The sequence below is a fragment of the Hibiscus syriacus genome, unplaced genomic scaffold (assembly GCF_006381635.1).
Source record: "Hibiscus syriacus cultivar Baekdansim isolate YM2019G1 unplaced genomic scaffold, ASM638163v2 tig00110279_pilon, whole genome shotgun sequence".
Taxonomy (NCBI): Eukaryota; Viridiplantae; Streptophyta; class Magnoliopsida; order Malvales; family Malvaceae; genus Hibiscus; species Hibiscus syriacus.
Window position 1 is genome coordinate 1,074,834 of NW_024062659.1, and position 26,455 is coordinate 1,101,288.

A 26,455-nucleotide genomic window follows, 5' to 3' on the forward strand; every position below is an offset into this window, starting at 1 on the left:
TCTATTATCCAAGTCACCTGCATAATCTGAATCCACATATCCTACAACCAAAGGATTATCTCGCTGACTCCCAAAAACAATTCCATGTCCCACAGTACCCTTTAAGTACCGAAAGATCCACTTGACTGCATCCCAATGTTGCTTACCAGGTTTAGACATGTACTTACAAACTTGACTAACAGCATGAGCTAAATCAGGACGAGTACATACCATCGCATACATCAAGCAGCCAACAGCATTAGAATACGGAACCTTTGCCATATTTTCAGCTTCCTTATCTGTCTTAGGGCACTGTTCTGATGAGAGCTTAAAGTGATTCGCCAATGGAGTGCTAACTGGTTTCGCGCTGCTCATCGCAAACCTTTCTAGCATTTTCTCAACATAACCCCGTTGAGATAGCCGCAGTTTCCTTGAGTCTCTGTCCCTGCAAATTTCCATTCCAAGAATTTTCTTTGCAGCACCTAAATCTTTCATATCAAATTCTTGACTCAATAAAGTTTTCAAACCGATAACATCATCCATGTTCTTCGCAGCAATCAACATATCATCAACATACAGTAATAGAAAAATAAAAGAACCATCATCAAGGCTCTTAACATAGACACAACAATCATACTCACATCGGTTGTAGCCAATCTTGATCATATAGGAGTCAAACCGTTTATACCACTGTCTCGGAGACTGTTTTAACCCGTACAAAGATTTCTTCAATCTGTAAACTAAATGCTCGTTTCCAGGTTGAGTGAAACCTTCAGGTTGCCGCATGTAGATCTGCTCCTCTAAATCACCATGCAAAAAAGCAGTTTTAACATCCATCTGCTCTAAATGCAAATCCCAACTAGCCACCAATGCAAGTACTGCTCGGATTGAAGTGTGCCTGACCACAGGAGAAAAGATTCATCATAATCAACTCCTTTCTGCTGTGAAAAACCCTTCGCTACCAAACGAGCCTTGAACTTCTCCCCCTTTTTCTGTTACTGCTGGTTTCTTCTTATACACCCATTTGCAACCAATCGGCTTCTTACCCTCAGGAAGGGGAACTAACTCCCATGTGTGATTGTGATTCAAAGACTCCATCTCCTCAACCATGGCTGCCATCCACTTGTCGTTTTCCTGACTAGTAACGGCATCATGAAAAGTAACTGGATCATCACTGCTAACAGTAAGTGCAAAGATACCAAGTCTTCAAAACCCAATCTGTTCGGAGGCTTTATATTCGTCCGTCTCACCCTGTCTCTGGCGAGACTATAATCCTGCAAATCATCCGTAGTGGAACCACCAGAAGTCGGTTGAGAAGTTTCTGGTTTCTCAACTGGAAACTGCTCGAAATCTACCACTGTCGTGTCTTGCTTCTGCTGCAACATAGACTGTTCATCAAAAACGACATCTCTACTAATCACAACTTTCTTCGCAACTGGATCCCAGAACTTGAATCCTTTGACACCTTTCTTGTAACCCAGAAAAATGCACTCCTTCGATTTTGCATCAAGTTTGGATCTCTCATCAGCAGGTACATGCACATAAGCAGACAACCAAAAATCCGTAAGTTATCAAAACTAACATCATGACCAGTCCATACCTCTTCTGCAACTTTCCCAGCCAGCGATGCCCTTGGCGATCTGTTGATAAGGTAACACGCCATGTTAATAGCCTCAGCCCAAAAGTGTTTGGGAAGCCCCGCATTCAACCGCAAACATCTGGCTCTTTCATTCAACGACCTGTTCATTCGTTCCGCAACACCATTCTGTTGTGGTGTCTTGCGCACTGTAAAATGCCTCTGAATCCCATGCTCCTTACAGAATTGTAGGAACTGTGAATCTGTGTACTCCGTACCATTATCAGACCGCAAACACTTGATTTTTCGTCCTGTTTGGTTTTCTACCTCAGCTTTCCACAGCTTGAACTTCTCAAAAACTTCAGATTTCTGTTTCAAAAAATACACCCAAACTTTCCGTGAAAAATCATCAATAAAAGTAACATAGTACCTAGATCCACCCAAAGACGATGTCGTGGAAGGCCCCCATACATCAGAATGCATATAATCAAGAATCCCTTGAGTTGTGTGCTTCGCAGTCTTGAAACGGACTTTAGTCTGTTACCAAGAACACAATACTTGCAAAAATCGAGCTTACAGCTTTTGACACCATGCAACAAGTTTCTCTTGTGTAATTCTGCCATACCACGTTCACTAAGATGAGCAAGGCGCATATGCCACAATTTTGTCGTATCATCACAGGACTCAACAGAGTGAACTCCACCTGCAACGGTACTCCCTAACAATCTGTAGATATTCCCTGCAGTCATCTTGCCTTTCATCACAGTCAATGCTCCTTTAACAATCCGAATGGTTTCCCTATCCTCGTCAGCCTTAGGGATAAAACCATTCTTGTGCAAAGTGCCCAAGGAAATCAAATTCTTCTTCAAGTCTGGGATATGTCGAACACCACTCAACGTCCGAACGGAGCCATCGTGCATCTTAATTCTGACATCACCAATACCAACAATATTGCAACATCGATCATCACCCAAATAAACCGAACCAGAATTAACCGGCCTGTATGTCGAAAACCATTCCCTATTTGGCGTGATGTGATAAGAACATCCAGAATCAAGAATCCAAGCATCCGTCAATTGTGTCGTTGAAATAGAAAGCATATCACCCTCACTGCAATCAGAAGTATCATCCTCGACCACGTTCACAGACTTGGATGAGCATCACGCTTCTCATCGGTCTGCTTTTTCAACTTCGGACAGTCTCGCTTCATATGTCCCGCCTCCTTGCACTTGTAATAGTGAATCGTCTTCTATCCCTGGATTTGGATCTGGAATTCCGCTTCCCGGACCCTGCCTTCTCTGGCTTCCGTCCACGATCTCGATTACCCTTGACATATAAGCTATCGGCTTGAGAGCTTTCCCCTGCATTCTGCTTCCGCTGGTTGTGAGCCAACAAGGCTGCAGTAATCTCCTCAACATTGATAGTCTCTTTCCCATATGTAAGAGTAGTCACCATGTGTTCGTAAGAGGAAGGTAACGAACACAACGAATCATCGCTCTGTCTTCATCCTCAAATTTCACATCAAGCCGAGCCAGATCAGAAACGATTGATTGAAGACATTCACGTGTTGCGCCAAATCGTGATCGTCCTGCATCTTCAGCCCATACAGCCGCTTCAGATACAGTTTGTCGTTAAGGATTTGGACATAAACTGACTTTCCAACTTCCTCCAAATTTCGTCTGGAGACGATAGATGCATGACGTGATACATGACCTCGTCCGCCAAGCATAATCGTATGGTTCCTGCCGCTCGCTGTTGCAATTCTTCCCAATTTTCATCCATCCATCGCCGGCTTATAGTCGCAAAGCCTTCAAGATCCCTTTCTGCGCCAATAGATCCTTCACCCTCGTTTGCCATAATCCGAAGTTACCCTGACCATCGAATTTCGCGACTTCGAATTTTGCTCCTGGCTCTGATACCAATTGTTGACGAAAACGGGTAAAGAAAACGAAAGAACACGAGAATTTTACGAGGTTCGGCAATGTGCTTACGTCCTCGGTGCCTAGGCGGCGCTAGAAGTTTATTCAATATTTTAGGTCTAGGTACATCTCTATTTATAATAGAAAACCCGGTACATAATTACAAAATCAACCCTGTACCGTACCGCGGGGGTTGCGCCCCCACACCCCCAACCCACATAATTCGTAACCCCACAACGAGACTTTTTATGAGCCATACATAACAATATGTAACCTTACAATAGATTTAGACTTATACCCCAAAGTCTCAAATGTTCAACCCTTCTTAAGAAGAAATTAAAAATAGCAAACTTTGAAAAACCCCTTACAAGAAGTGTGTTTGCACAATTCTCAGAACAAATAGAACACTTGAAAGAATGAAACAAAAAAGTATAAAAATGCTTTTGAAAGCAAAAAGAATATTTGAGAATATTGACTCTGTGATTGCTTTGACTTTCTCTTTGATTTCTAGTCTTCACATATGACTTGAAATATTGTTTTTATACATTTTCATTCAATTTTAACTGTTTGGGTTGTTGTGGGTATTAATAGAGCCGTTGAAAAGAAATGTCCCACAATAAATATTGCCTAGATGCTTTGAGTACATGTATTTGTACTTCGAGTATCAGTCCTACCTACATTAAATACAAAGATCTAACCACTGGGGAATAAGAGTATTTGTATTCATCAAGGGAGTATTGGTACTACTGTTATAAGTAGTATCGATACTCGTAGGAGTATCGGTTCCAAAATGGTATACTAGAATTTGTCATTTGTTAAAAACATAAGGGGATTATCAATACTCTCACTTCGAGTATCAATACTAGTATAGTATCGATACCAAAATAGCTTATTGGAATTTACATTGCACAAGGAGTATCGGTACTACTATGAACAATATCGGTACTGCTATGAACAGTATCGATACAACTTTAAATTTTTAAGCTATTTTTATCGATGTCACATGAACAATATCGATATTGTTCTTGGAGTATAACCTTTTGTAAAAATGTTTGAAAATTATTTCTAGTATATGATTCAATTTTTCAATAAACTAAGGAGTAAAAATGGAGTTTTTGACCTTAAAAAAATTATATTCGAATGATCAAATCGAATCTAATCTTAATTTTTTTAAAATATTAATCACCTCCGGTATATCAAAATATCAAATATGTTTAACAGAAAAGAATTAGCGATCATTTTATAGGTTCAGAAGAAGAAATAGTTATGCAGTTAGCTTCTTTAAAAGATTCAGAAGGTGTGTCACTGGCTTTCTAGTAATAGTAGGGAAGTGATGAGTTTTGCAGATTGTGGTATGATGCTGTTCTTGTCTTATAGAATATCTGTTGCGATTGGAAGATTTGTCAGTGTGGGTTAAGATCAAGCTTAGGGTGATCAACACTATTGTGAAATCGAATTTCATCCTATTAAGACATAAATGGAACCAGACTGAAGTAAATTATTCTTTAGTTGTCGTGTGCGTTCCTTGTGCTTATGAGGACCAAGTCGTTTTATGGATAGAGTTAGAGATGTTGAAAGGGTCTGTACAAGTTTGTTGACAGGGTCGATTGAATCCAATAAGTTCATATGGGGGCGTTGGTGGCAGCGTCTGGTCGATATTTATTAACCGGTTCATTCAATAGGGAAGGTTCAGTTCTTCTATGTTCGTCGGCAAAGCAACACGTTGAGAGATCATCTTACAAAAGAATGCTTGTGACATTCCATGTTCAAACCCCGGTGGTAGCAAAGGCGTTTCAGTCGAGAAGCTGGTCGGTCGTAAGAGGCAATCCCAACTGCTGGACTGGTTGATATATGTTTTTGAGAAGGTTCGATTTCTGGTTTTTGAATTACATCCAACGTTATCTTTATAGTCGAGTATTGTTCGTGGTGTTTGGCTGTTAAACTGTGTTTTGGGAGAGAGTTGGATATTCTCCTCCCTTGGAGCTAGATTGCTGGTAGTCGTTGGAGCTGGGTTTATTGTTTTGGGGATCGTAGGTGTTATGTTAACAAAATTCTCTTAGCTTAGCAAATAAATAAATAAATATCGTACTCGAATCTAATATCACTTATGTTTGTGTTTTGTTCATTTTTCTTCGTTGATTTCAAAAAACACAATATATGATCACTTTCATATTTATTTAATTAAGATATATGGTCACTTTCATTTTTATTTGACTAAGATGTTGTCACCATGGGTTAACTGTTGTTTAACAATTAATAGATTAAGTGACATTGATATTTTGGTATAATCACACATGTGATCCCTATTTTTTGCATATTCTTTCAATTTAGCCATGTTTTTTAATAAATTAAAATAAATTTAATCATCCAATCGAATGATGACATGTGTCACAATATAGTTGGAGACTAACTTTATTTTAATTTATTTTAATTAGTCATATTTTTAATATATTTTACGTTAAAATATTTTGATGTTAAGATAAGAATAAAATATATTAAATTTAAACAAAATAAAATAAAATTAATCCTCGAACTAAATAGTGACATGTGGTAGCCATGACACATGACATCATTCGATTGGAGAATAAAATTTAATTTAATTTATTAAAAGTATGACTAAATTGAGAGATTGTGTAAATAACATAGACTAAATGTATAATTATACTAAAATATTTAACGACAATTAACTCGTGGTGATCACTTCTTAATTAAATAAAAATAAAAAATTAAACATATATTATATTTTTTTAAACTAATGGGAAAAAGTATATAAAACATACACATAGAAAAAATCAATCGATTAACTCAAATAATTAACAACCCTTCAATCATTAAAATTGTTTGATTTGTGAAAATATATAATGATATTTAATGTTTACCATCTAACTTGTCATCTAGGCAATAATATTAAATAGAATCTTAAAATTATTTTACCTTTTTCTTCGATAATCTTTTTGATGGTATGGAAACCGGGAATAATGTAAGGGTGTGTTTGGTTGGGGAATGTGAGATTCTCATGGGAATGGAATTTACATTCCCCGTTTGATTGGTCGGGAATGTGATTCCCGGTAATCTTACATTATCAATAGTGGATATTTGGGATATATTATCGGGAATGTCATTACCTACATTTCTTTAGGTATTGTTAGATTACCGACGTTTTGGACTAAATGCCCTTAAATTTTGTTTTTCCAAAAATATTATTATTATGTTATTGAATAATAAAAATTTTACAAATGTTAAATTACAAATTTATCCTTAAACTATTTTAGATTTACAAAAAAAAATCTATAATTAAAATTTTATATGAAGTTCAGAGGTTAAAATAAAATTTTACCCTTTCATTAAACCTTTTTATATTTTCAATTTTGTAAAAAAATATATAAATTTATGAATTAATTTTTTAAAGAAAATATAAATATTTTCCAACTTGTTAAAAAAACAAATATATAATAAGGACAATTTGGTTAAATATACATTCCAATAATCTTTTATTTCTTTAACCAAACACGGTAATCTTACATTCCTGCTAAACCAACCAAACACAAAATACAACATTCCCAATAATCTTATTCCCTGGTAATCTTTTATTCCCACTGGTAATCTTACATTCCGTGAACCAAACGTACCCTAAGAATAATAAACTCGATAACCGGCGAGACGATTTCTTCACCATCTTCAAAAATCTCAAATGTTTATTTTCTTTTTATATCAAAACATATCTTATTAGATATAAATTGTTAATATTTAACGGTTACCACATATTATTGACGTGATATTATACATATATTCAATTCCTGACGTGATACTTTACATATTCAATTATTGACCGGTATATATCACATCACTTTAAATGATGATATGATACGTGTCATGCGAATAATTAAACATATGTAAAAAATAACATCAAATAAATGTCGATAATAATCAATTAACAGTTTATTTCAATAAAATTGATTTTAATCAAAATTAGAGGTAAAATGTTATAAAAAAAATATAAAACAAAATAATAATTTGTGCAACCGTTGAGGAAAGTTTTGTTATTATCATTTTTTATATACTTATAACCTTATAATCTAAATAAATTTTAACGTGAAGTATACTCCAAGCTCCTGATAATTTATCATTTAATTATAATATATATAAAAAATCATTTTAATAATAAAATATGATATATTATTACTTTGAAAGTATTGTGTTCGAGTATCTACAAAAATATATGTATAAAGTAATTAAAAATTTATTTTAAACATAATGTATCTTATAATCATCGGGTAAAAAAACAATTTAAGCAATAAATAGGTGTCGGCAATTAAAATGCAAGAGTTAAGTCGGAGAGATAAATGAATATTTAATGATAAGATGATGTTTAGGTACGATAATCTTAATATACAATTAAAAAAATATGTTATCGGAAATATTTTTTTTTAATATTTTCAGTAAACAACAACAACAACAGAACTCTATTCCCATATGTAATGAGGTAAGAGGGGGGTAGGGTAGTAGGCTGCCCCCAACTCCAGGTTAAGAGCAGCTTCCGTGAGAGACCTCCGACAATTAGAAAATTAAAAATAAAGATAAAATGCAATGCATGTACAAATAATTAAATAAATACATAGTTGAACAATCTTCTTAAGCTGTCTTCATATGCGCGTCTATAATGGAAAGTATTCCCTGCAAATAAATTCCTGTGAAAAAAAATTCTCTGCATATAAACAGAAAACGTAAGACCCGACTAAATTTAAAAAGAGGAAACATGAAGAGAATGATACACATAAGTCATCGAAAGTAAGTTACGAGAATGAATAAAATCAAATAGATTAAAACCTAAACTAAGACAACACTAATGAACTACTCTAGTTCTAAGCCTTCATAGATTCCAGTGACAGAAACATATAAAAAGAAATCATGGAAATTACTACAGAGACATTAAAAAGAAGAAAGAGATGTTACACCCTATGGCTGTGACCCACACTACTCGGCTATCCTGGTCTTAAGTTTCCATAATTTTCTATCAGATGTCATGTCCTCGATAAGGGCTAAATTCTTCAAATCAGATCTCAAGCAGTCTACCCCACTTCCTCCTTGGTCGTCCTCTCCTTCTGACGCCGTCGGCTGTAATCGACTCTACCCTCCTGACCACATCCGACGATTGTCGTCTAAGGACATGCCCAAACCACCGAAGTCCCACGGAGGGCATTTCATAATTTGGAGGTCTCCTACAGAAGCTGCTCTCAATCTGGCGTTGGGGGCAGCCTACTGTCCTACCTCCCCTTACCCAATTACATATGGGGAATAAGGGTCAGCTTTATATTTTCAGTAAAGTATTATCTAAAACATTATTTTTTTACCGAAAACATTAATATTAAGCGTTACCTAAATTGTTTATCATTTTTGATAAAATGATACCTAAAACATTATTTTTTTCTAAAAAAATATTATCGAAAATGTTAGCGAAAATAATGTTTTTAATAAAAAATAATATTTTAAATAACATTTTACGAAAATGTAAAAAATTTAATAACATTTTTAATAAAATATTTTTAACTGTATATTAAGAATACTTATCTCAAAAACTACTCGGTGATAAGCTGGTCCACTCCACTACCAAATCCATTTCTTTCAGTTAGCCCTTACCATCTCCAGTCAATCCCCTGTTTTCCCCTTCCACGCGCTTTTTGCCTTCTTTATTTTTCCCCTTACCTCCATCCTACGCCGCTCGTTAGGTTGTCTTAGTCTTGCGCGTATATTTTCGTCTGCTTTATATATATAAAAAAAAGTAGAACTTTCCCCTCTATTCTCTCTCTCTCTATCTGTTTTTAGTCTTTCTGATAGGAACCCTAACTTTGTTTCCGATTCTTTTTGCTCTTTTCATACCAAAATTTGCGATCTTCAGAATGCTGGTCTTGTAGTCGATGATGGGTATGTATTGTTTCGTTTTTCCCATTACTTTTTGTTTATGCGATGAGAAAAAAGATTGTGTTTTTTTTTTTCAAAGTTACTATTTTTGGGGTGAGAGTTTTGCTTTGTAGCTTAATTTGTCCGGAATAAGATAGCAGATTGCCTGTTTTGCTTGTTTATAGTATAGTTATTGACTCGAATTGCGAATTTCTTGGGAGTTTTGCTGTTTCATTTGCATTTGAAGGACAAACAATGCTCAAACTTCGATGTGTTTGCTTTGTAGCTTGTAAGTTTTAACTCATTGTTGAAGATGAACTTCTGTGGTTATGATAAAATAAAATGGAGTAATTTTAGGATCCTATTTATCATGGAAAAAAAAGACTCGAACTGTAGGGCATCCATCAGGCTGCTAATGAATGACATGGGCATATTCATGATGTTATGTTAAGAGGGAGACGTGCTTATAAATTTTTAAAAGAGGCAAATTTATAAAATTTTGGTGGGGGGTGGGGTGGAAAAAAGAATTATCAATAGGAAATACAAAGAAAATATCTAGAATGTATGGGAATTTGAAAGTTTCAGTCCATCACTGATGAAAGAGGTGTCTTAGCTTTGTTCTTGTGCTTTGCTTTATATTCCTAATTTTCTTTCATTATCTATATATAAGATTACTTTTCTCCCAAGGGTTGAAATTCAGACAGCTTTTTTGACCAGATATATAGAAAGGTTCTCTTTTCTCTCTCGTGTAAGCTAAACCTGCTTTTCATCCCCCCCCCCCGGTTCTTTCAATCCCATAGGAAACGTTTGTATCCGGAAGAAAGCTGAACGATTTCGTTAATGAATTTCTATGCAAGCCCTAAAGGCATTTCTCGAATTGTGTAATCAAAGATACATACATTGCAAGCAGAAATGGGTGCTTTTTGCTGCTGCTCATGTGGTGACGACTATGAAGAATATGCTCATCCTAGCAATTCAATATATAGGCACTGCATCTGCCTAAGATTCTTCTTCTATCAGCTATTCACTGGGGTATGTCTCTTAAGCAAATTAATGTAAGGTATAAAGGAGATTAATGTCACTTTGTTAATTGCTCTTTACCTCAGTTTGTATGAAATTAATTTTTTTAAGAATGAAATGTGTAAAGCTTGTAAATATTCGATAAAGTTCTTTAGATGTTAAATTAGCAATGCAAAGATTGTGAATGTACCGTGTTTCTCTTGAAAGGTAAGTGTGTTAATTTTGTTGCTTTTGCAATGTCGTATATTTACACCTAAGTTTAGCTTTGATGAAATAACTTCTTAATTTTCCATTTCTTCTTTGATCTGCAGTATGGTGCACTGTTTCATAGATTGGATGGGCGACCTGTATCATCACAGATTCAAGGAGCTTCTCTGTCATCAACAGCGATTGTTTCTGCAATCTCAGATGATTCAGCCAATGAAACCCATGTTACAACATCCAGATCGATTCCTTTTGATGCTGAGCAGAGATACTCTCGCTTGCAGCGTGATGGCTTGGTGTCTAGGCGTGATAAGTATGCGACTCATTTTCAAGAAGAAACACAACCACTAAGAAGAAATACAAGCAGCTCTGGTGTGGAACCGTTGGGTATCGGGAGGAAATGGAATGGAGTCGAGGTAGAAGAAGACTCTAAGGTTTCTCATCTTGAGTTATCAGAAAGAACCTTGGCACCAAAAGTTGCACAAGGACCTAACTATATGCAGCCTTCAGCTGAAGATGAGGATGTCTGCCCTACTTGTCTTGATGGTAATTTTGCATATTTCTGTAATTGTTGGATCAGGAAAGGAACTTCGTTTTAGCATTTTGAAGTTATGCTTATGTTCACGAGTGATTATTTTCTTGCAGAATATACCCCAGAAAATCCTAAAATCACTGCTCGCTGCTCACACCATTTTCATCTCGGTTGTATTTATGAATGGTTGGAAAGGAGTGAAAGTTGTCCGATATGTGGCAAGGTACGTAGAACACACCAAATTACTCATTCTAAAATGCAGCTACATGCAGTCTGTTGTATATTTTAGGCCATGGGTGTTTAGGGTAAATTCGGCCAACTTAATTTGCCTCGTTCTCTCCTGGATCTTCGGGTTTTATCTGATTTTAAGTGTCTTTAATTTTGCGGTGCAGGAAATGGAGTTCTGTGAAAGCCCCTAAGTCTGTTAAATCAGATTTCAAATCAATGAAGCAAATACATAGAGTGGCAAGTATTATCGTACGTATAAGCTCACTAGTCTTTATCGATGAGGCACATCGTGTAAAGAAGAGTTTGTTCTTTGTCCGTCACTAGTATACTACCAGGTAATTTCTTCCTACTCATACTTGAATGATAATGGTGTTACTTTCAATGTAAAAAGCTAATATAATAATTAACTGTGTGAAGAAGTTATAGTAGCTGCCTGTAAACATAACTATCACAGAATCGGCTCGATGACACGTAACAATCGAATATCGGGTGTACTTTGTTACCTATGCTAAATATGTTGAACATTACAAAAGTACGAGTAGGAGTCATTATGTTCAAGTTTCACATGATGTTGATTGGGATTCTTTGAGCCGACAAACATGGTTGATTCCTGCAAGTCCCGGTCATGCATGTCTTGCATTTGACCAAATCAATATGGACTTAATCGATAACTTAGACATTGTACAAGGATTAATAAAAGAATTTGATTTTGTTTATACAAGTGGAGAACCCGCCATTAATTGGGGTAAGGGAGCAATTATTGTGGTAGTGAACCAACTTGTACAAAAGAACATGGGACCGAACCACCTTGATGAGACCTTACACCGCTTGTACACCCGCCGTTATTTTGATTACTGAACCGATCAAGTAGCCTCGTTTGCTTTAGAAATTATAGGATCAAGTGTCAATGACTAAGAAAAATGTCTAAGAAAAATTATGTAAGAAAAATTTTGAATAGATATTGTCTTGTAATCACTCTATATCATTCAGAATGATTTGTTTTCAACATATGCACATACCAGATAGAACCAGCAAAAAGAACAGTATAAACACAACAATACATGAACGCTACTAAACCTTTTTGAAACTGAAATGAGAATTTGGATCATAACAAAATTTGGACATAATGGACAATCACATCTTTCTTCACACCATTAAATTTTAGTTAATATATAAAGTAAAAAGAAAAATTGTCAAGAGTTGCTCCATATTTCAAAAATTGCTAGAATTTGGTGGATGAAACATGGCCTCACTGCTTACTTCAAAGAGATACTTTACATTCTTTGCTCAATGTTTTCCAATATTTTCAGCCATGGATGACTTCAACTCCCAATTACTAACGGAAAAACACTAGAGTATCAAACAGTAGAGTTTTATTTATGAGCCCTTGATTCCTTAGCACAAAATCTAATGCTCGTTGATCCTGTGGAATACACGGAAAAACACTACATCATACGAACAAAAGAATAGAACACAATGAGCCAACGGCTTGAATTTTACCGAGAAGGTCGTTGGTTTGGGGGCACTTTTGTTGTAGTCATTGTCGGGATATCCCAGTTCTGGTGGAACTATGATCCTGCATCACTGTGAAGTAAACTGTGAAATTTGCGTAAGATATTATCACACAACAGAAATTACTTCATCCTTGATTGTTTTCGTTGTAAAAAGTGTCGGGTATCTGCGTCAAGTTAAAGATGTTTTACAGCTTGGATCACACAAATTATTAGCTCATATTGAGTAAAAGCAGTGAAATGCACTCGAAACCATTGATCAAGGTTGAGGGTTTATTTGACACAGGATATTATAGAGAAGAGTATGCAATGTGTAAATACAGTAAACAAGATTGTCTGCATTAGAAAAGCATAGCAAGCACCTTCTAACACCACAAAGAGCCATTCCTGAAACTGCTTCCTCGAATGCTGGAATCACCTGAATGATAGATAACGAGAAAAACTTGTTCAAAGGTTTCATTTTTATATTATTATATCAATATCCATCTACATCTCAATAACCTGCAATATATAGCAGGAAAACTTCATACATATTTGCATTTTGGAAGTGGATTATAAATTTTAAAATAAAAGGTACTAATTGAGGCCTTAGACGAGCATAAACTGTAAAAAGATATTCTGACCAAACTTTCTGTAGATCAAAAGCAAACATTTTTGAGTTTTTATGGAGAACATTATCAATGTTTCGGCAAAAATAACTACTCACCTCTTGGGATCCAAGTCTAAATTTGAATAAGTTTTTGTCATCTCCCTGCATATTTTAAACCGGCTAAATTAAAATAATGATATAATCAACTAATTTAGGATGACATGTAGAACTAGTAGAACTAGGATGGGAAGCGTTATGTACCACAAAGGAACCGCCTTTGCTCTTGTTTCGAGCTTCAAATATGCGGCCATAATATCCTATAGTGTAGCCATCCCAATCAACCTACAGCATATCCATGCTCATAAGAGTGCTTGAACTAGCTTAGACCAAAAAAATAACAAAAACAATTGTGATCCAAATATGAAGGTATTAAAATCACTTCACGTTAACTAACAAAGATATGATCCTTATGTGCCAAACTCCACCTAATACCTTCTAATGCTTAATCATGCTCTTCCCAATGCTTCTCAGACCTTCCATTTTTACATGTCCAAAGGTTCATTCCAAATGAAACTAGCTAAACAAGTACTAGAATTACAAAGATTTCCCATTGTATTCAGCTTGATAACACAATGGCTTCAACTGGAAGCTTATTGTACCACAAATTGGCTGACACAACAATTTACTATTATCAACATCAAGGATGGACCGGGGAGAGCGGATGGGGGCAGCCCCTACAAATTTCAAATTCTTATATATTTTAAATATTTTTTATATTTTCAATTGAAAATCTATTTTTGCCCTCTAAAATTTTATAAGTTCGTCCTCCCTCGTAATTTTATAAATTCACCCCTAACATAAAATCCATGGTGTAAAAAGCATTTGAAAATTGTTGCTTACCACAACTGTATCTCCCATCCTGGGTGTACTGCCATCCCCCACCCGCAAATCCTGCATTCTCATTGAAATTTTTATTTAGATATAAGAACACACACACCAATTACACTATATTTAATTTTGAATTGATTTTTTTCTCCTCGAAAATGACCTTGTTCTGAAGACCTGATTCTGTTTCAGTGTAGCCCGGATACCTTATTTTGGTCTTCCCATAATCTTTTCCCCTAAGTGCAGACACTGTGATCCAAACAATTTGTGTTAACAAAGTATTATTTTTAACCAAGGCGGTGGTGAAAATGAAATGCAATTTTAAGTGACAAAAAAGTACTATCAGTAAATCCAGATGAGGCAGCCATTGCCGTTCCAATATCTCCATCGGACCGTTACTTTTCTTCGCTCAATCAGCTGAGATTGTTGCTGCTGCAGTGAAAAGCAGGCTATTGGTCTCTGAAACCAAGGAACGCACATTTCACTTTGGCTTGGGTGATCTATTAGATAGAAGAAATTATGAGGAAATTGAAGGACGTACCACAGTTGGAGAAGGCGAGGGGTTGCGGCTGAAATTGACGCCGTCAGACGGTGAGATTCGAGAGAGAGAGAAGTTTCTACGCGGGGCTTTTCGGAGGGCTGTCTGCCCCCTCTATATTTATCCTTGTCTTTTATTATTTTCTATTGGGCATAATAGATAAATTAGCCCTTAAACTATACCTAAATTTCGTTTTTAACCCATTCCATTATAAATCTAATGGTTAAATTACTTGATCATTTTAACAATTTTTTTTTTATTTTCGTCCATATCAAAAGCTAAACCTAAATCTTTACTTTTATTAGATGACCCTATTCCTATATGTAATGAGATGAGAGAGAGGTAAGGTATTAGGCTGCCTCTAACGCCAGGTTGAAAACAGCTTCCGTGAAAGACCTCCAGCAATCAGAATTATGAATTGTCCACCTTAGGACTCGATCCCACGACCACAAGATTAAGAGCCTTACGCTCTACCAAATGAAAATGAACTAGACTAGAAGGATAGAAAACCCCTTAAAATTTTATAAATTCAAATTCACTCTCACTAAAATTTTATAAATTCAAGTTCACCTCCCCTAGGTTCAAGTTCACCTCCCTAAATAAAATCATATTTTCGTCCTGATTTTACATATTTCACATATTCCTTAGATGTCAATAATCTATTCAAATAATAATTTCGATTAAATTTATAGAATTATATAATTAACTTAATTCCAGAAACATCAACAGATTCCTGAGGTACTAAATGCTAAATTCGGATTTTAATAATACTGTAATCTCCATCAAAATCACCATGAAAACTTTTAACTCCCAACTCGGATATTGTGTTATTATGTTAACAAATGCGTGCTGGAATTTCTGATGACTTAATCATCTGCCGAACCAGAAGCATGATGCGGAAACTTTTCCCACACGTCCTCCCATGTTCGTTGTCCATCAGTCACGGACTTAACAACTGATGCTGCCTCCTCCACGCTAACACGGACTTGGAGCTTGCTGTCTCTCTCCCGGATCGTCACGTCCTTCGTGGAATCAACAGTAACAGCAAACGGCACACCAAGTTCGTCTGTTCTAGCATACCTTTTACCTATTGAGGTACCTGTAAATACCACAAGGGATCAAGTGATGAGTTGAAGTTCATGCAAGTTAGAGGCATCATTCTTTAATCAAATACCTGTAATGTCTATCTTATGTGATATTCCAGCAGCCGTCAATGACTTTGAAATAACTTTAGCGACATCCTCGTACTGTTGATTTTGGACCAGTGGAAATACAGTACATTTAATTGGTGCCACAAGCGGAGGAAACCGGAAAACATTCAACTGCTCATCTCCAGCTTTACTTGGCCTTGTGTAGAAAGAGTGTCGAAGGCAATAAATTATCCGCCCGATTCCGAAGGATGGTTCGATCACAGATGGTGTAAAAACCCTTTGGTGTTCTTTCTTTTTCTCCTTTGAAATTGAGACCATGTTCTTTTTAACGGGCACATTTTTCCCAAGAGTGCAGACATAGAATTCCACCACCCTTTGGATTCCAAAGCAACCTTCATTTCGAGAGCTTCTTTTTCGTTCATTGCCTAAGCAAAAAGATATTCAAGCATGAGGTGATACAGGCAGGACAGCACACGGCATGAAATATTGAAAGGTCAAAAAACTAGTTTATCGTTTACCTCCAAAGCTTCTACGACATTCTTTTGGTTTCCCTTGAATGCAAGGCCCAGCTCTTTCTTCACAGGAGCTATAACCAATTTCTGAAAATTTATGAACAAGCCGTCAATTTATTTACGACTTCACGCAGTAGAACTGCAAGGATCTTTTCCTGTATTATAAATATATAAATCATGTAATCTTAACATTAGCCTAACATATGAAAATGATGGGGGTAATCCGCAAAAAATACCTCACTTCTCTAGGTTCTGAAAACTTCTCAGCAGCCACAAGTGGGACACCACTTTTCTCCTGACATGAACAATAAAATTAAGCTGCATCTATTTAGCATATAATATTTGCATAGAAAAGGAATAGTTTTTCTTTTTGTGCTTCACTTAGCTTTTGATAGCATGGCCAGATTACTCAAACGTAGCTAAGAAGTCACAACAGTAGGAAGGACAAAAACCAGATTTGGTTTGATAAAATTAATGTGTTAATATGGCGCTCCTAAACATAACCAAGGTGGCCAGCTTACGAGGGATGGACCAAGGGGGCAGTCGCCCCCCCCCCCCGGGAATTTTATAAGTTCACCCCCTTCTAAAATTTTAAAAGTGGCCCCCCAAAAAAACATAAAATCTTGCATCCTCACTGCAGCTTACCCTAATTAATTATGATATTAAGATATTTTACAATAACCACCTTAACAAAATAAAGAAATATAAGATGAACACAGAGAACAAGATCTTACTGAGTGAGCACGCAAGTCATAAGCAGATCTGTCTGCAATACCAACACATTCAATCCAACCATATGAGCATTCTATCTCAGCATCCCAACAATCTGCAGCATAATGGGCCATTTCATTGGCAAGATGCTGCCTGAACCGTAAACGGTCTTTGTCTATACCAAGATGAGTTAGGAAGAGATAAACTCTTCCAATAAAGTAGCCAAGGGTTTCATTGTTGACGATTCCCTACAAGAAGCATGGTATCATCACAAAAGGGCAGGGGAAGGGAGGATAACAGGAAAAGTGAAATGGTCGAAGCCCAACCTTTGAAACAGCATCACCAAGACAGATTTTCTTTGCAGATTGTCCAGACATTTGCTCGTCTCTTGGGAACATCAGGAACTCCAGGTCTGCAACTTCAGAGTATTTTGGATGAGATTTGTCTTCAGGATCAACAAAGTGCTCAATCTCTGCTAGAGTAAATTCTCGAACCCTCAAAAGCCCTTGGCGAGGCGATATCTGCACATATAGAGCATGATATAATGAACATTAATGAGAAAAACTATCTTAAAAACAAAGAAAGCAATAATCCAAGAACCACCAAATTATAGCAGGGGATAGTGAGTCAACTTCAGTTGAAAAAAATCCAAGCAGCAAATTTGTGATTGACATGTTTTTCAGATTCAAAGAAAGATTTTAAGACCTCATTTCGGAAAGCCTGACCAATTTGGGCTGCAGCAAAAGGAAGCTTGTTCCCATTGTAATAGTACAAGTCTTTAAAATTCACAAAGATCCCTTGTGCTGTTTCAGGACGCATATACCTGCAGTAGGCCAAATTAGTCAATATTCTTTGGATATAATGCTACATTTATGTAGAATAATTACAGCCAAAGATAAATTATGAAGCCACAAAACTCTAGCAGCAGCAAAACAAGTAAAATACATACTTTGACATCAAAGCCCACATAGTTCACCAACAACATGCTAAATCAATGCACTTACCCAGGGCTCAAACCAGATGGACCAATAGATGTTTGGAACATTAAGTTGAATGGGTAAGGATCGGAGAGAGGATTCTTAGTATCCGGAGCAGTAATACCATACTCTTTGATCTTTGCACCTAACGCTTCAGGTGACAGATCATCCAGTGTAGCAAGTACAAGCTTAAGCTCAGCAGCTTCTCTGCACTGATGGTGAGGTCTTTTGAAGCTTCTCATTGCAAAAGTCCTTCAGCAAGTGATCAGCTCGATAACAGGTTCCAGTTTTTTCATCCTTAACCATAAGGTCAGTAAATTTTTCAACATGACCAGATGCCTTCAGGACAACCTCAGGTGTCACACAGGGGCAGTCAACCTCCAACATGTTCTCTTCGAGAACGAAGTGCTGAAAAATAGCAATTCCAACAAGCTAAATTAGAACTGTTTTGAGTTTAATATATATAATCGTCTTACGAACTTACATAAGGCAACTAAGCAAGAATATGCGATCAAACTGACTTTAATTTGATATGGAATAATCAAAACTGAAACAACTCCAATTTGAATAAAGTTCGATTTATATCATCTATCAATTCAGTAAAGATCCGCATGTTTCCTAATGCTTCGCTAATGCTGTCAAAGTAAATAGAATTCTCTAAAATTGCAAGAGCAATAAACATGCAATACCTGACGCCAGAAAGCAAGAACGTTTGATTTAACGGCGCAACCGGGCGGCCCGTAGTCATAAAGCCCAGCAACACCCCGATAAATCTTAAAAGACGGGATGTAAAACAAACGCCGTTCCAAAGTATTCACAGCGGCTTGACGGAAGGCTTCCCTGCTACGAGCACTATCACCATCGCCACCACTAACTGCAGCCTGGAGCTGCTTCTCGATCGACGATTTCTCGAGCTTCAAGCTGTTCAAGGCTTCGATTGCAGCGTCGATTTCCGGCTTGGAGGCCTTGGCGGCTTTAAGAGCTCTCACCGTGTTGCCATGAGCTTCCACCGCTGATAGCTTCTCCGCCAGAGCTTTGCGGAGCGATTCCTCCGATGCGTCCATGGATGGCGGTCGGCGATTGAGAAATGATGGTACGTTTGAGAGTTGGGATTTGGTTGGGAGGGCGTTTAAGAGGCGTGAGGTGATGCGATTGTGACCACTGCAAACGGCTGAGATGAGAGGAATTAGAAAGCGCATGCGAAACCGGCGACAGTCAGCCTATGAGTGTGCGTGTAACTAAAATAGGGTTTTAAAAATGACACAGGCAAAATGGGTGAAATTACTTTGGGTAAGGTTAAAGCATTACAAATATTATGATGGCGAGTTTTCAATGTAAAAACATTAAGAATTTATTTTTGAACGGATAATATTATATATTTATCTAAGATTAATCAAGTTCACCCACGAATTCATTTTCAAATTCATCCCACATTCATTGTTCAATCGAATTTTCATCACTCGTCCTGTATTCTTCCATACCCACCTAATAGCAACATCATAAATTACATAAACAACTAAACAATAAACAAACATTTCTTTCTTAATAGAATAAATCAATAATTAATTAAGGAATCCGATGACAAACCCTCTGTGAGCTAGTCCTAGGATTTGCAGAAACACTAGTAATTTTGGACAAAACAACCCGATATAAATCAAGCAGGCAGTAGCTACGCACTAACACCGAATCATTGTCATCAAGAGGAGAATCGAAGACAATGGCATTTGTAAAAAATCAACGCTAAAAAACATAATTTTTAACAGCATTTGTGGTTTACGAACACCGCTAGTTTTTGTGGCGGTAGTTTTAACAGCAGTTTTAGTAGCGTTTGTTTTTACGTTACAAAAGATTTTAACGGCGTTTAAAAACGTCGTTATATGACCGAAAAGACGTCGCTAAAAACCTGTTTTATTATAGTGTCAGAGTTTATCTTTAAATAACTTTTATGAGTATTAAAATTTTAAAATTTATAAAAGTAATATTAATTTTTTATTTTATTATAAGATAAATATTATTTATTAGTTTAATTAAAAATATAACATGTAAATATTCTTCTTTAATGGATAATATTAAATCTCCATAGGAAAGGTATTGAGAATGAAAAATGACATAGAAAAGTGAAAACGAAAAATAAATTTGCATCAGTCTCGTTATTTAATTTTGAGTGATTAATGTTCAAATAAAAAAACATAATATTAATAATATTTTCATTAAAAAAAATAGTGAACAAAATAGAAAAATAATAATAATAATTTGATGATTAATATTATAGTTGATCTTTTTTATTGTGAAGCGATAACTACGTGTAAGACGGATTAAATTTTTAGCTAAATTATATGTTAAGTATCTAAATTATTAGTTTTATCTGTTTCAGTACCTAAACTTTAATTCAAAATCATACCTAAAGTTTAGTTTTTGTTTCATTTAAGTATCTGTTTAAAATTTAACGTTAAAATTTTGATTTTTTTAAAGTATAGGTATTAAAACGGACCAAATGATAGTTTAGGTACTAAATGCATTAAGTTTTTTAATAGTGGGATAATAAAATGAAACAAAAACTAAATGTTATGTATGATTTTAAAAAAAATTGAGAGTTTAAATGTTAAAATAGATCAAAATTAATAGTTTATGTACTAAATATGTAATTTACCATAAATTGTTTACTACTCTCAACTTTAATTAGAGAAACAATATTTTCATGACTCTGACGGGTAGTTCTGCTGTACGACAACCTTAATATACAGCTAAAGAAATGTTCTATTGAAAATGTTAATATTTTTTTAACATTTCCGGTAAAGCGTTACCTAAAACATTATTTTTTTTACTGGAAATGTTATTTTCGCTACCTAATTTCTGATATAAAAAATAACATTTTAGGTAGTGTCCAATATTAACATTTCCGGTAGAAAAAATAATGTTTTAGGTAACGGTTTATCGGAAATGTTAAACATTTTAGGTGGCGCCTAATTTTAACATTTTCGGTAGAAATAATAATATTTTAAATAGTATTTTATCGAAAATGTTAAAAAAATAATAATATTTTCGGTAACATCTTTTCTTAACCGTATATTAAAACTGCCGTACCTGAGACTCTGACGGGTGACAATATGTAACGGATAAAAGACTTTACAGTATAGTAGATAAGAAATTAATGGGTGGCAATTTGATGTTTAGGTGTGCATTAATAGCTGCTAGTAAATTATTTTAAAGATGTGCGTGTTTTTTTTTAATTATAATTTATTTTATATTAATCAATTTGTTTATTTGAATCAAACATCAAAAAGTATATAAAAATAACAAAACATTTAATGAAATAAACACAAAGTGAATTTAAGTCATTAAATAAATTGAATTTTAATATCTTAATAATTAACTGGTTTAAATAATTTATAAACTTAATTAAAGTTTTTGAATTTATACCAACACTCAATTAGTCTAATGGGACATGACACTAATTTATTAAGAAATGTTAGGAGTTTGAACCTTATTGTTCACGAACGAAGCAAATTGGATTGAAAAGATTATTTTACAAAATTTAATATAAAATAGTCGATTATTAGATCAAATATATGTGATTAAACTGGAAAAATGGTTTATAATACACTTTTTTCCCATAGATACACGTGATCTATGGCGGAGCCATAGTTTGGTGAGAGTGGGCATGTGCTCATCTAGAAATTTAAATTTTATTCGATTAATTACTTATTTTATTGATGGTATCTACCCTAAAATTTTACGTGCCCACTCTGGAAATCATTTACTAAAAATCATTTACTATATAAGTCCAATATGATTTTTTATAATCAATTGGATTAATTCAAATCAAACAATTTTAATGGTCAAAGGACTATTGTTAATCCTGGTGGTATAGAGTTCAAGGACCGCATATGTAGGGATAAATGAACGTTTATGTTAAATAGTTAAGAATCTTTAAATAGATATTACTTTATATTCATCTAAGACTAATAAAAAAAAGTTTAAATGTTCTAAAATAAGAGTCTCTTTGCCTCAAATTAAAATATCATGGGTTGAAATACTCAAAATAAAAAATAAATACTGAAATAACTATTTAATCAAATATTATATTTTTTACACTATGTTTTTTTATTATAATCACTTAAATTTTTAAAGATGTTAAAGGTCAACAATGAAATTAGGATTAAACATCTGAAAGAGTGAAATTTCTTAATTAAGCATTTAAATCCAAAATTTAAGGACTAAAGTTTAATTAACCATTCTATCAGAAAAGTGATCTTTTTACTCAACTGTAATTAAATAATTTATGTAAACAAAATGTTAACCACAACAACAAGTTGAGATGGCCGAGTTGGTCTAAGGCGCCAGATTAAGGTTCTGGTCCGAAAGGGCGTGGGTTCAAATCCCACTCTCAACATTTAATTTTTTCAACTTTACAAAATGTTAGTTAGCCCATGCCATGATCTTAGGCAGTTAGGCATGCCAACATATAGCCCAGACACGTGCTGGTTTTCCTCTTTTTGTTTTTAATGAATATGATGGATGTTTTTGGTGTTATTTTTGTAGTATTTTTTTTAGAATTAAATTCGACGTTTTTTTTCAATTATTGTTTATTCAGTTATTATGTTGTTATATTATTAATTTTGATACTCGTAATCATTCGAGATAGATAATCATAATCACTCAAAATTGATCGTGTGTGAGTTGTGATAAATTCAGTTGTCAATGTATTGTTATCATTAAATTAATTTTTATATTAATATTGATAGTGATTATCTTTAACCGTAAACAATGGTATTTATTTGCATCTTCTGTTTCCTCATACTATTTATTTGTAGGGGTGTGCAAAATTACCCGACCCGATTGACCCGACTCGCCGATCCGCCGACCCGGATCTAAAAAAACCGGGTAATTCTCTAAAAAAATTTACCCGGCCGGGTCGGGTATCCGGCCCGGCATTTCCCGGGTCGGGTCCGGGTCAAAAAATCTAGTTTTTCCGGGTACCCGGTTAGTTTTTTATTTATTTTTTATTTTTTTATATATAATTATATAAAATATAATGAATTATTTATATTATGATTATTATATTTTGTATTTCGAACTTTTAAATTTTATGTTCGGATATTAGAGTATGTAATTCGAAGTTTCAAATATTTAAATTTGTGTATATATTTTTTAAAATTAATAATTTGAAAATAAAAAATTAAAAACCGGGTATCGGGTACCCAATTACCGGGTACCCGCAAAATCCGGGTACCCAATTACCGGGTACCCACAAAATCCGGGTACCCGATTACCGGGTACCCGTAACATCCGGGTCGGGACACGGGCCGAGAAATCGTCGACCCGGAAGTTTCGGGTACCCGAAAATCGGGTACCAAAAATCCGGGTACCCGGATTTGCACACCCCTATTTATTTGAATCTTTAATTCTTTGTATTTATGACTTATTCTCATTATTTAGTATAATTGCTTATACATTTCTATATTATTTCATGTAGTATAATAATATAAAAGTATATATTACTTACATGGCAATGAAAAGAATGGAAACCCTAAACCTAACCAAAATCTTTTTTAGTCCCAACTTGGGAAAAAAATGAAGTATAGAACGTTGGAACTCAAGTGGGAGCTCTATTTTCGTCTTCCTGAATTTTTATGAGTTCATCTCTCTTAAAATTTTAAAAATTCGTTATTTCTTTAACATAAAATTCTACATCTGTTCCTGATTAAATAGAAAAATGAAATTTGTTTCAAAGGAAAAAACAATAGGAAAACGAAATTTGTTTCAAAGGAGAATAATAGAAGATAGGAAAATAACAAAACAAGGACAAAAATAAAATGTTTAATTAAAAAAAACGAATCCTAGAGGTGACTATTGTGTAAAAACATGCTGAAAGTGTGAGGACCTAAGTGTAATTTTACCCTAAGCCTTGATGACCTAAAAGTAAATATCCCAAAACCATCATATATAAGCTTAATTATAAACCTAAAGTAACCCTAATCATATTTTAAGCTAAATGGCCACCCAAATCCAGAGTGTTCACTCAACTCTCCCGGGCTCTCCTCTTCATGCCACCCTTCTCCTTGCTCCGGCCACCGTTTGTGGTGGTCGGGAAAGCCAAATGTTCCTCGAAATAGATCGAAGTGAACCTACAACCTTCGATTTACCCTTACCCATTCAAAACAGGCCCTAAACTCCCTAATACAACCTCAAGCGTTTCCTGAATTTCTCTGTTTGTTCTTTTAAGACTTATGGGTGTACTATTTTTCTCCAGTTAGGATTAGAGAAGTTTTTAATGAGACACCTATAACTCTTTGTGTGTACGATTTTACTTTTAATCATAACATTTTATTATAAAACATTTCTTTTGATTTTTTAAAAAAATTGAAAATAAAAATATAAAATAATTTTACTATTTTTATTTATTGATTCAAGTTTTTAATTGTATTAATCAAACATGTCTTTTAATTTTTTTAAAAATTGAAAATAAAAAATATAAAATATTTATAAAATGAAACCGACCCTAAATATGTGAAAACTAAATTGAGGTTGTTGGGTACCAACTTAACCCATATTTTGAGAATGTTGGTTTGTTGGGTTCCAACTTCCAAACAAGACCACCTTGGACAATATGTTTATACAGCTATGTTTATACAGCTCAAGTGCTCAACGATATTTTAATTAATTATTTATACTTGTCTGAATTCTTAGTCTATATTTTATTATAAATATTTAGATTTATTATAATCGAAGTTTAAATATATTTCGATTATTAATATATTCGTCTACTGTATAATGATTCATTTAAATTATAGTTATAAAAATATATTATTTCCATAATGTTTGTCTCCATCGAGTCATAAAAGGTTTTTATTATTTTACATAAATAATGATAATAACCGACTCACGTTTAATTCGAATCAAAATTTATATATTTCTATACAATATTTATTAATAAGATATGTGTTAAATTATTTACATGATTGCTTTTTTTGAATTTATCAGGTATTTAAATTCGAACAGCTATATGTGTAGAATACACGAGTAGGATGATCATTTAAAATTATTTAAAAAAATATTAATTTCATCGGTAATTTGTTTTGATGCATCACAATGTATGAGTAAATATTTATTTATTTAGAATAAAAGTATTTTATAACTTGAATTTGCGATATTTGTTATCCTTAAATGTTTCAGGTTATATTATCAACGACCGCAAGATATTGTCCAATGGTTGAGAGTCCTTAGAACATATAACACTAAATTAATCAAAATAAATATTAACAATTTAAAAAGTTTTTGAACATATAATAATTTATAAAAAATCCCAAATTATAAAAAAAATCTTTTATTAATTTCATTGGTTATTTGTTTTCATGTAGGGATGGATCGATGGGTGAGGACGGGAGGGGGCAGTTGGCCCTTCAAATTTAAATTATTTTAGTTTTTTTCCTACGAGTTTTCTATTAAATATAAATTTTCGTTCTTGAAATTTTATAAGTTTAAATTCATCCTCTTAAATTTTAAAAAGTTCAAATTCACCCCTAACCATCCATGTTAATGGAGCACATCTATGATAATATACATTAGTAAATCTTTATTTATTTAGAGAATAAGTTCTCTCTTTTGCCGAAAAAACTACAGTGATAATCAATGGGAGCATCATTTATTTAAATAACAATGGCTAATTATGGGTCAAATTATGTACTTAATCCTTGCACTATATGTAATTTGATAATATAATCCTCATATTCGATAAACTTTAATTCTTATATTTTTTAAAATTTCGGTCTTGACTCAAATTACAACCATTCAATATGTTAAATAAGTTATAGATTTAGTTTCAGTAATCAAATTTGAATATTTTTAATCTTTGTGATTTTGTCATATTCTCTTGTATCGTTTCGATCGTGACTCCAAATTAAAATTTTAAAAATACATATATAAAAATGATCGAATTAAAATATATGGACTAAATCTGTAAATTACGAATACATATACAAACTAATAATACAATTTGACCACTAATGATGCATGAAGAAAAAGAGAAGGGATATTAAGCATCATTTATCATTTAATTCGTTTGCTTGAAATTCTTTGCCACTTCTTATATCGTTTAATAATTACACAAAAGACATTAAGGATGCGTTTGGTTCACGGAATATAAGATTATCAGTGGGAATAAAAGATTATCAGGGAATAGAATTATTGGGAATATTGTATTTTGTGTTTGGTTGGTTTAGCAG

General features: G+C 34.2%; 2 protein-coding genes, 1 non-coding gene and 1 pseudogene across 4 annotated transcripts; 2 read left to right on the top strand and 2 right to left on the bottom strand.

The window, feature by feature from the left end:
• Positions 1 to 9,285: 9,285 nt before the first annotated feature.
• LOC120115925 (E3 ubiquitin-protein ligase At3g02290-like) lies at positions 9,286 to 11,759 on the top strand. Its single transcript, XM_039136537.1, has 5 exons — positions 9,286 to 9,396; positions 10,173 to 10,404; positions 10,704 to 11,142; positions 11,242 to 11,351; positions 11,521 to 11,759. The coding sequence occupies exons 2-5, from the start codon at positions 10,285 to 10,287 to the stop codon at positions 11,545 to 11,547; spliced, it is 696 nt and encodes a 231-aa protein (XP_038992468.1). The 5' UTR covers positions 9,286 to 9,396; positions 10,173 to 10,284; the 3' UTR covers positions 11,548 to 11,759.
• Positions 11,760 to 12,463: 704 nt separating this feature from the next.
• LOC120115810 (peptidyl-prolyl cis-trans isomerase FKBP19, chloroplastic-like) lies at positions 12,464 to 14,975 on the bottom strand. 2 transcript variants are annotated; one of them, XM_039136410.1, is made up of 9 exons: positions 14,883 to 14,958; positions 14,682 to 14,800; positions 14,505 to 14,590; positions 14,357 to 14,407; positions 13,718 to 13,798; positions 13,574 to 13,618; positions 13,230 to 13,285; positions 12,857 to 12,932; positions 12,464 to 12,779 (listed from the first exon to the last, which is right to left on the bottom strand). In XM_039136410.1, the coding sequence occupies exons 2-9, from the start codon at positions 14,707 to 14,709 to the stop codon at positions 12,693 to 12,695; spliced, it is 510 nt and encodes a 169-aa protein (XP_038992341.1). In that variant the 5' UTR covers positions 14,710 to 14,800; positions 14,883 to 14,958; the 3' UTR covers positions 12,464 to 12,692. The 2 variants fall into 2 exon arrangements, 1 of the variants encoding a protein (XP_038992341.1); XR_005515511.1 differs by having other exon boundaries at positions 12,735 to 12,779; positions 12,857 to 12,940; positions 14,883 to 14,975.
• A 653-nt stretch (positions 14,976 to 15,628) lies between these two features.
• Positions 15,629 to 19,481, bottom strand: LOC120115926 (annotated as a pseudogene).
• Positions 19,482 to 22,542: 3,061 nt separating this feature from the next.
• On the top strand, positions 22,543 to 22,623 carry TRNAL-AAG. Its single transcript has one exon. It is a non-coding gene; the product is annotated as a tRNA-Leu (tRNA).
• The last annotated feature ends 3,832 nt before the right edge of the window (positions 22,624 to 26,455 follow it).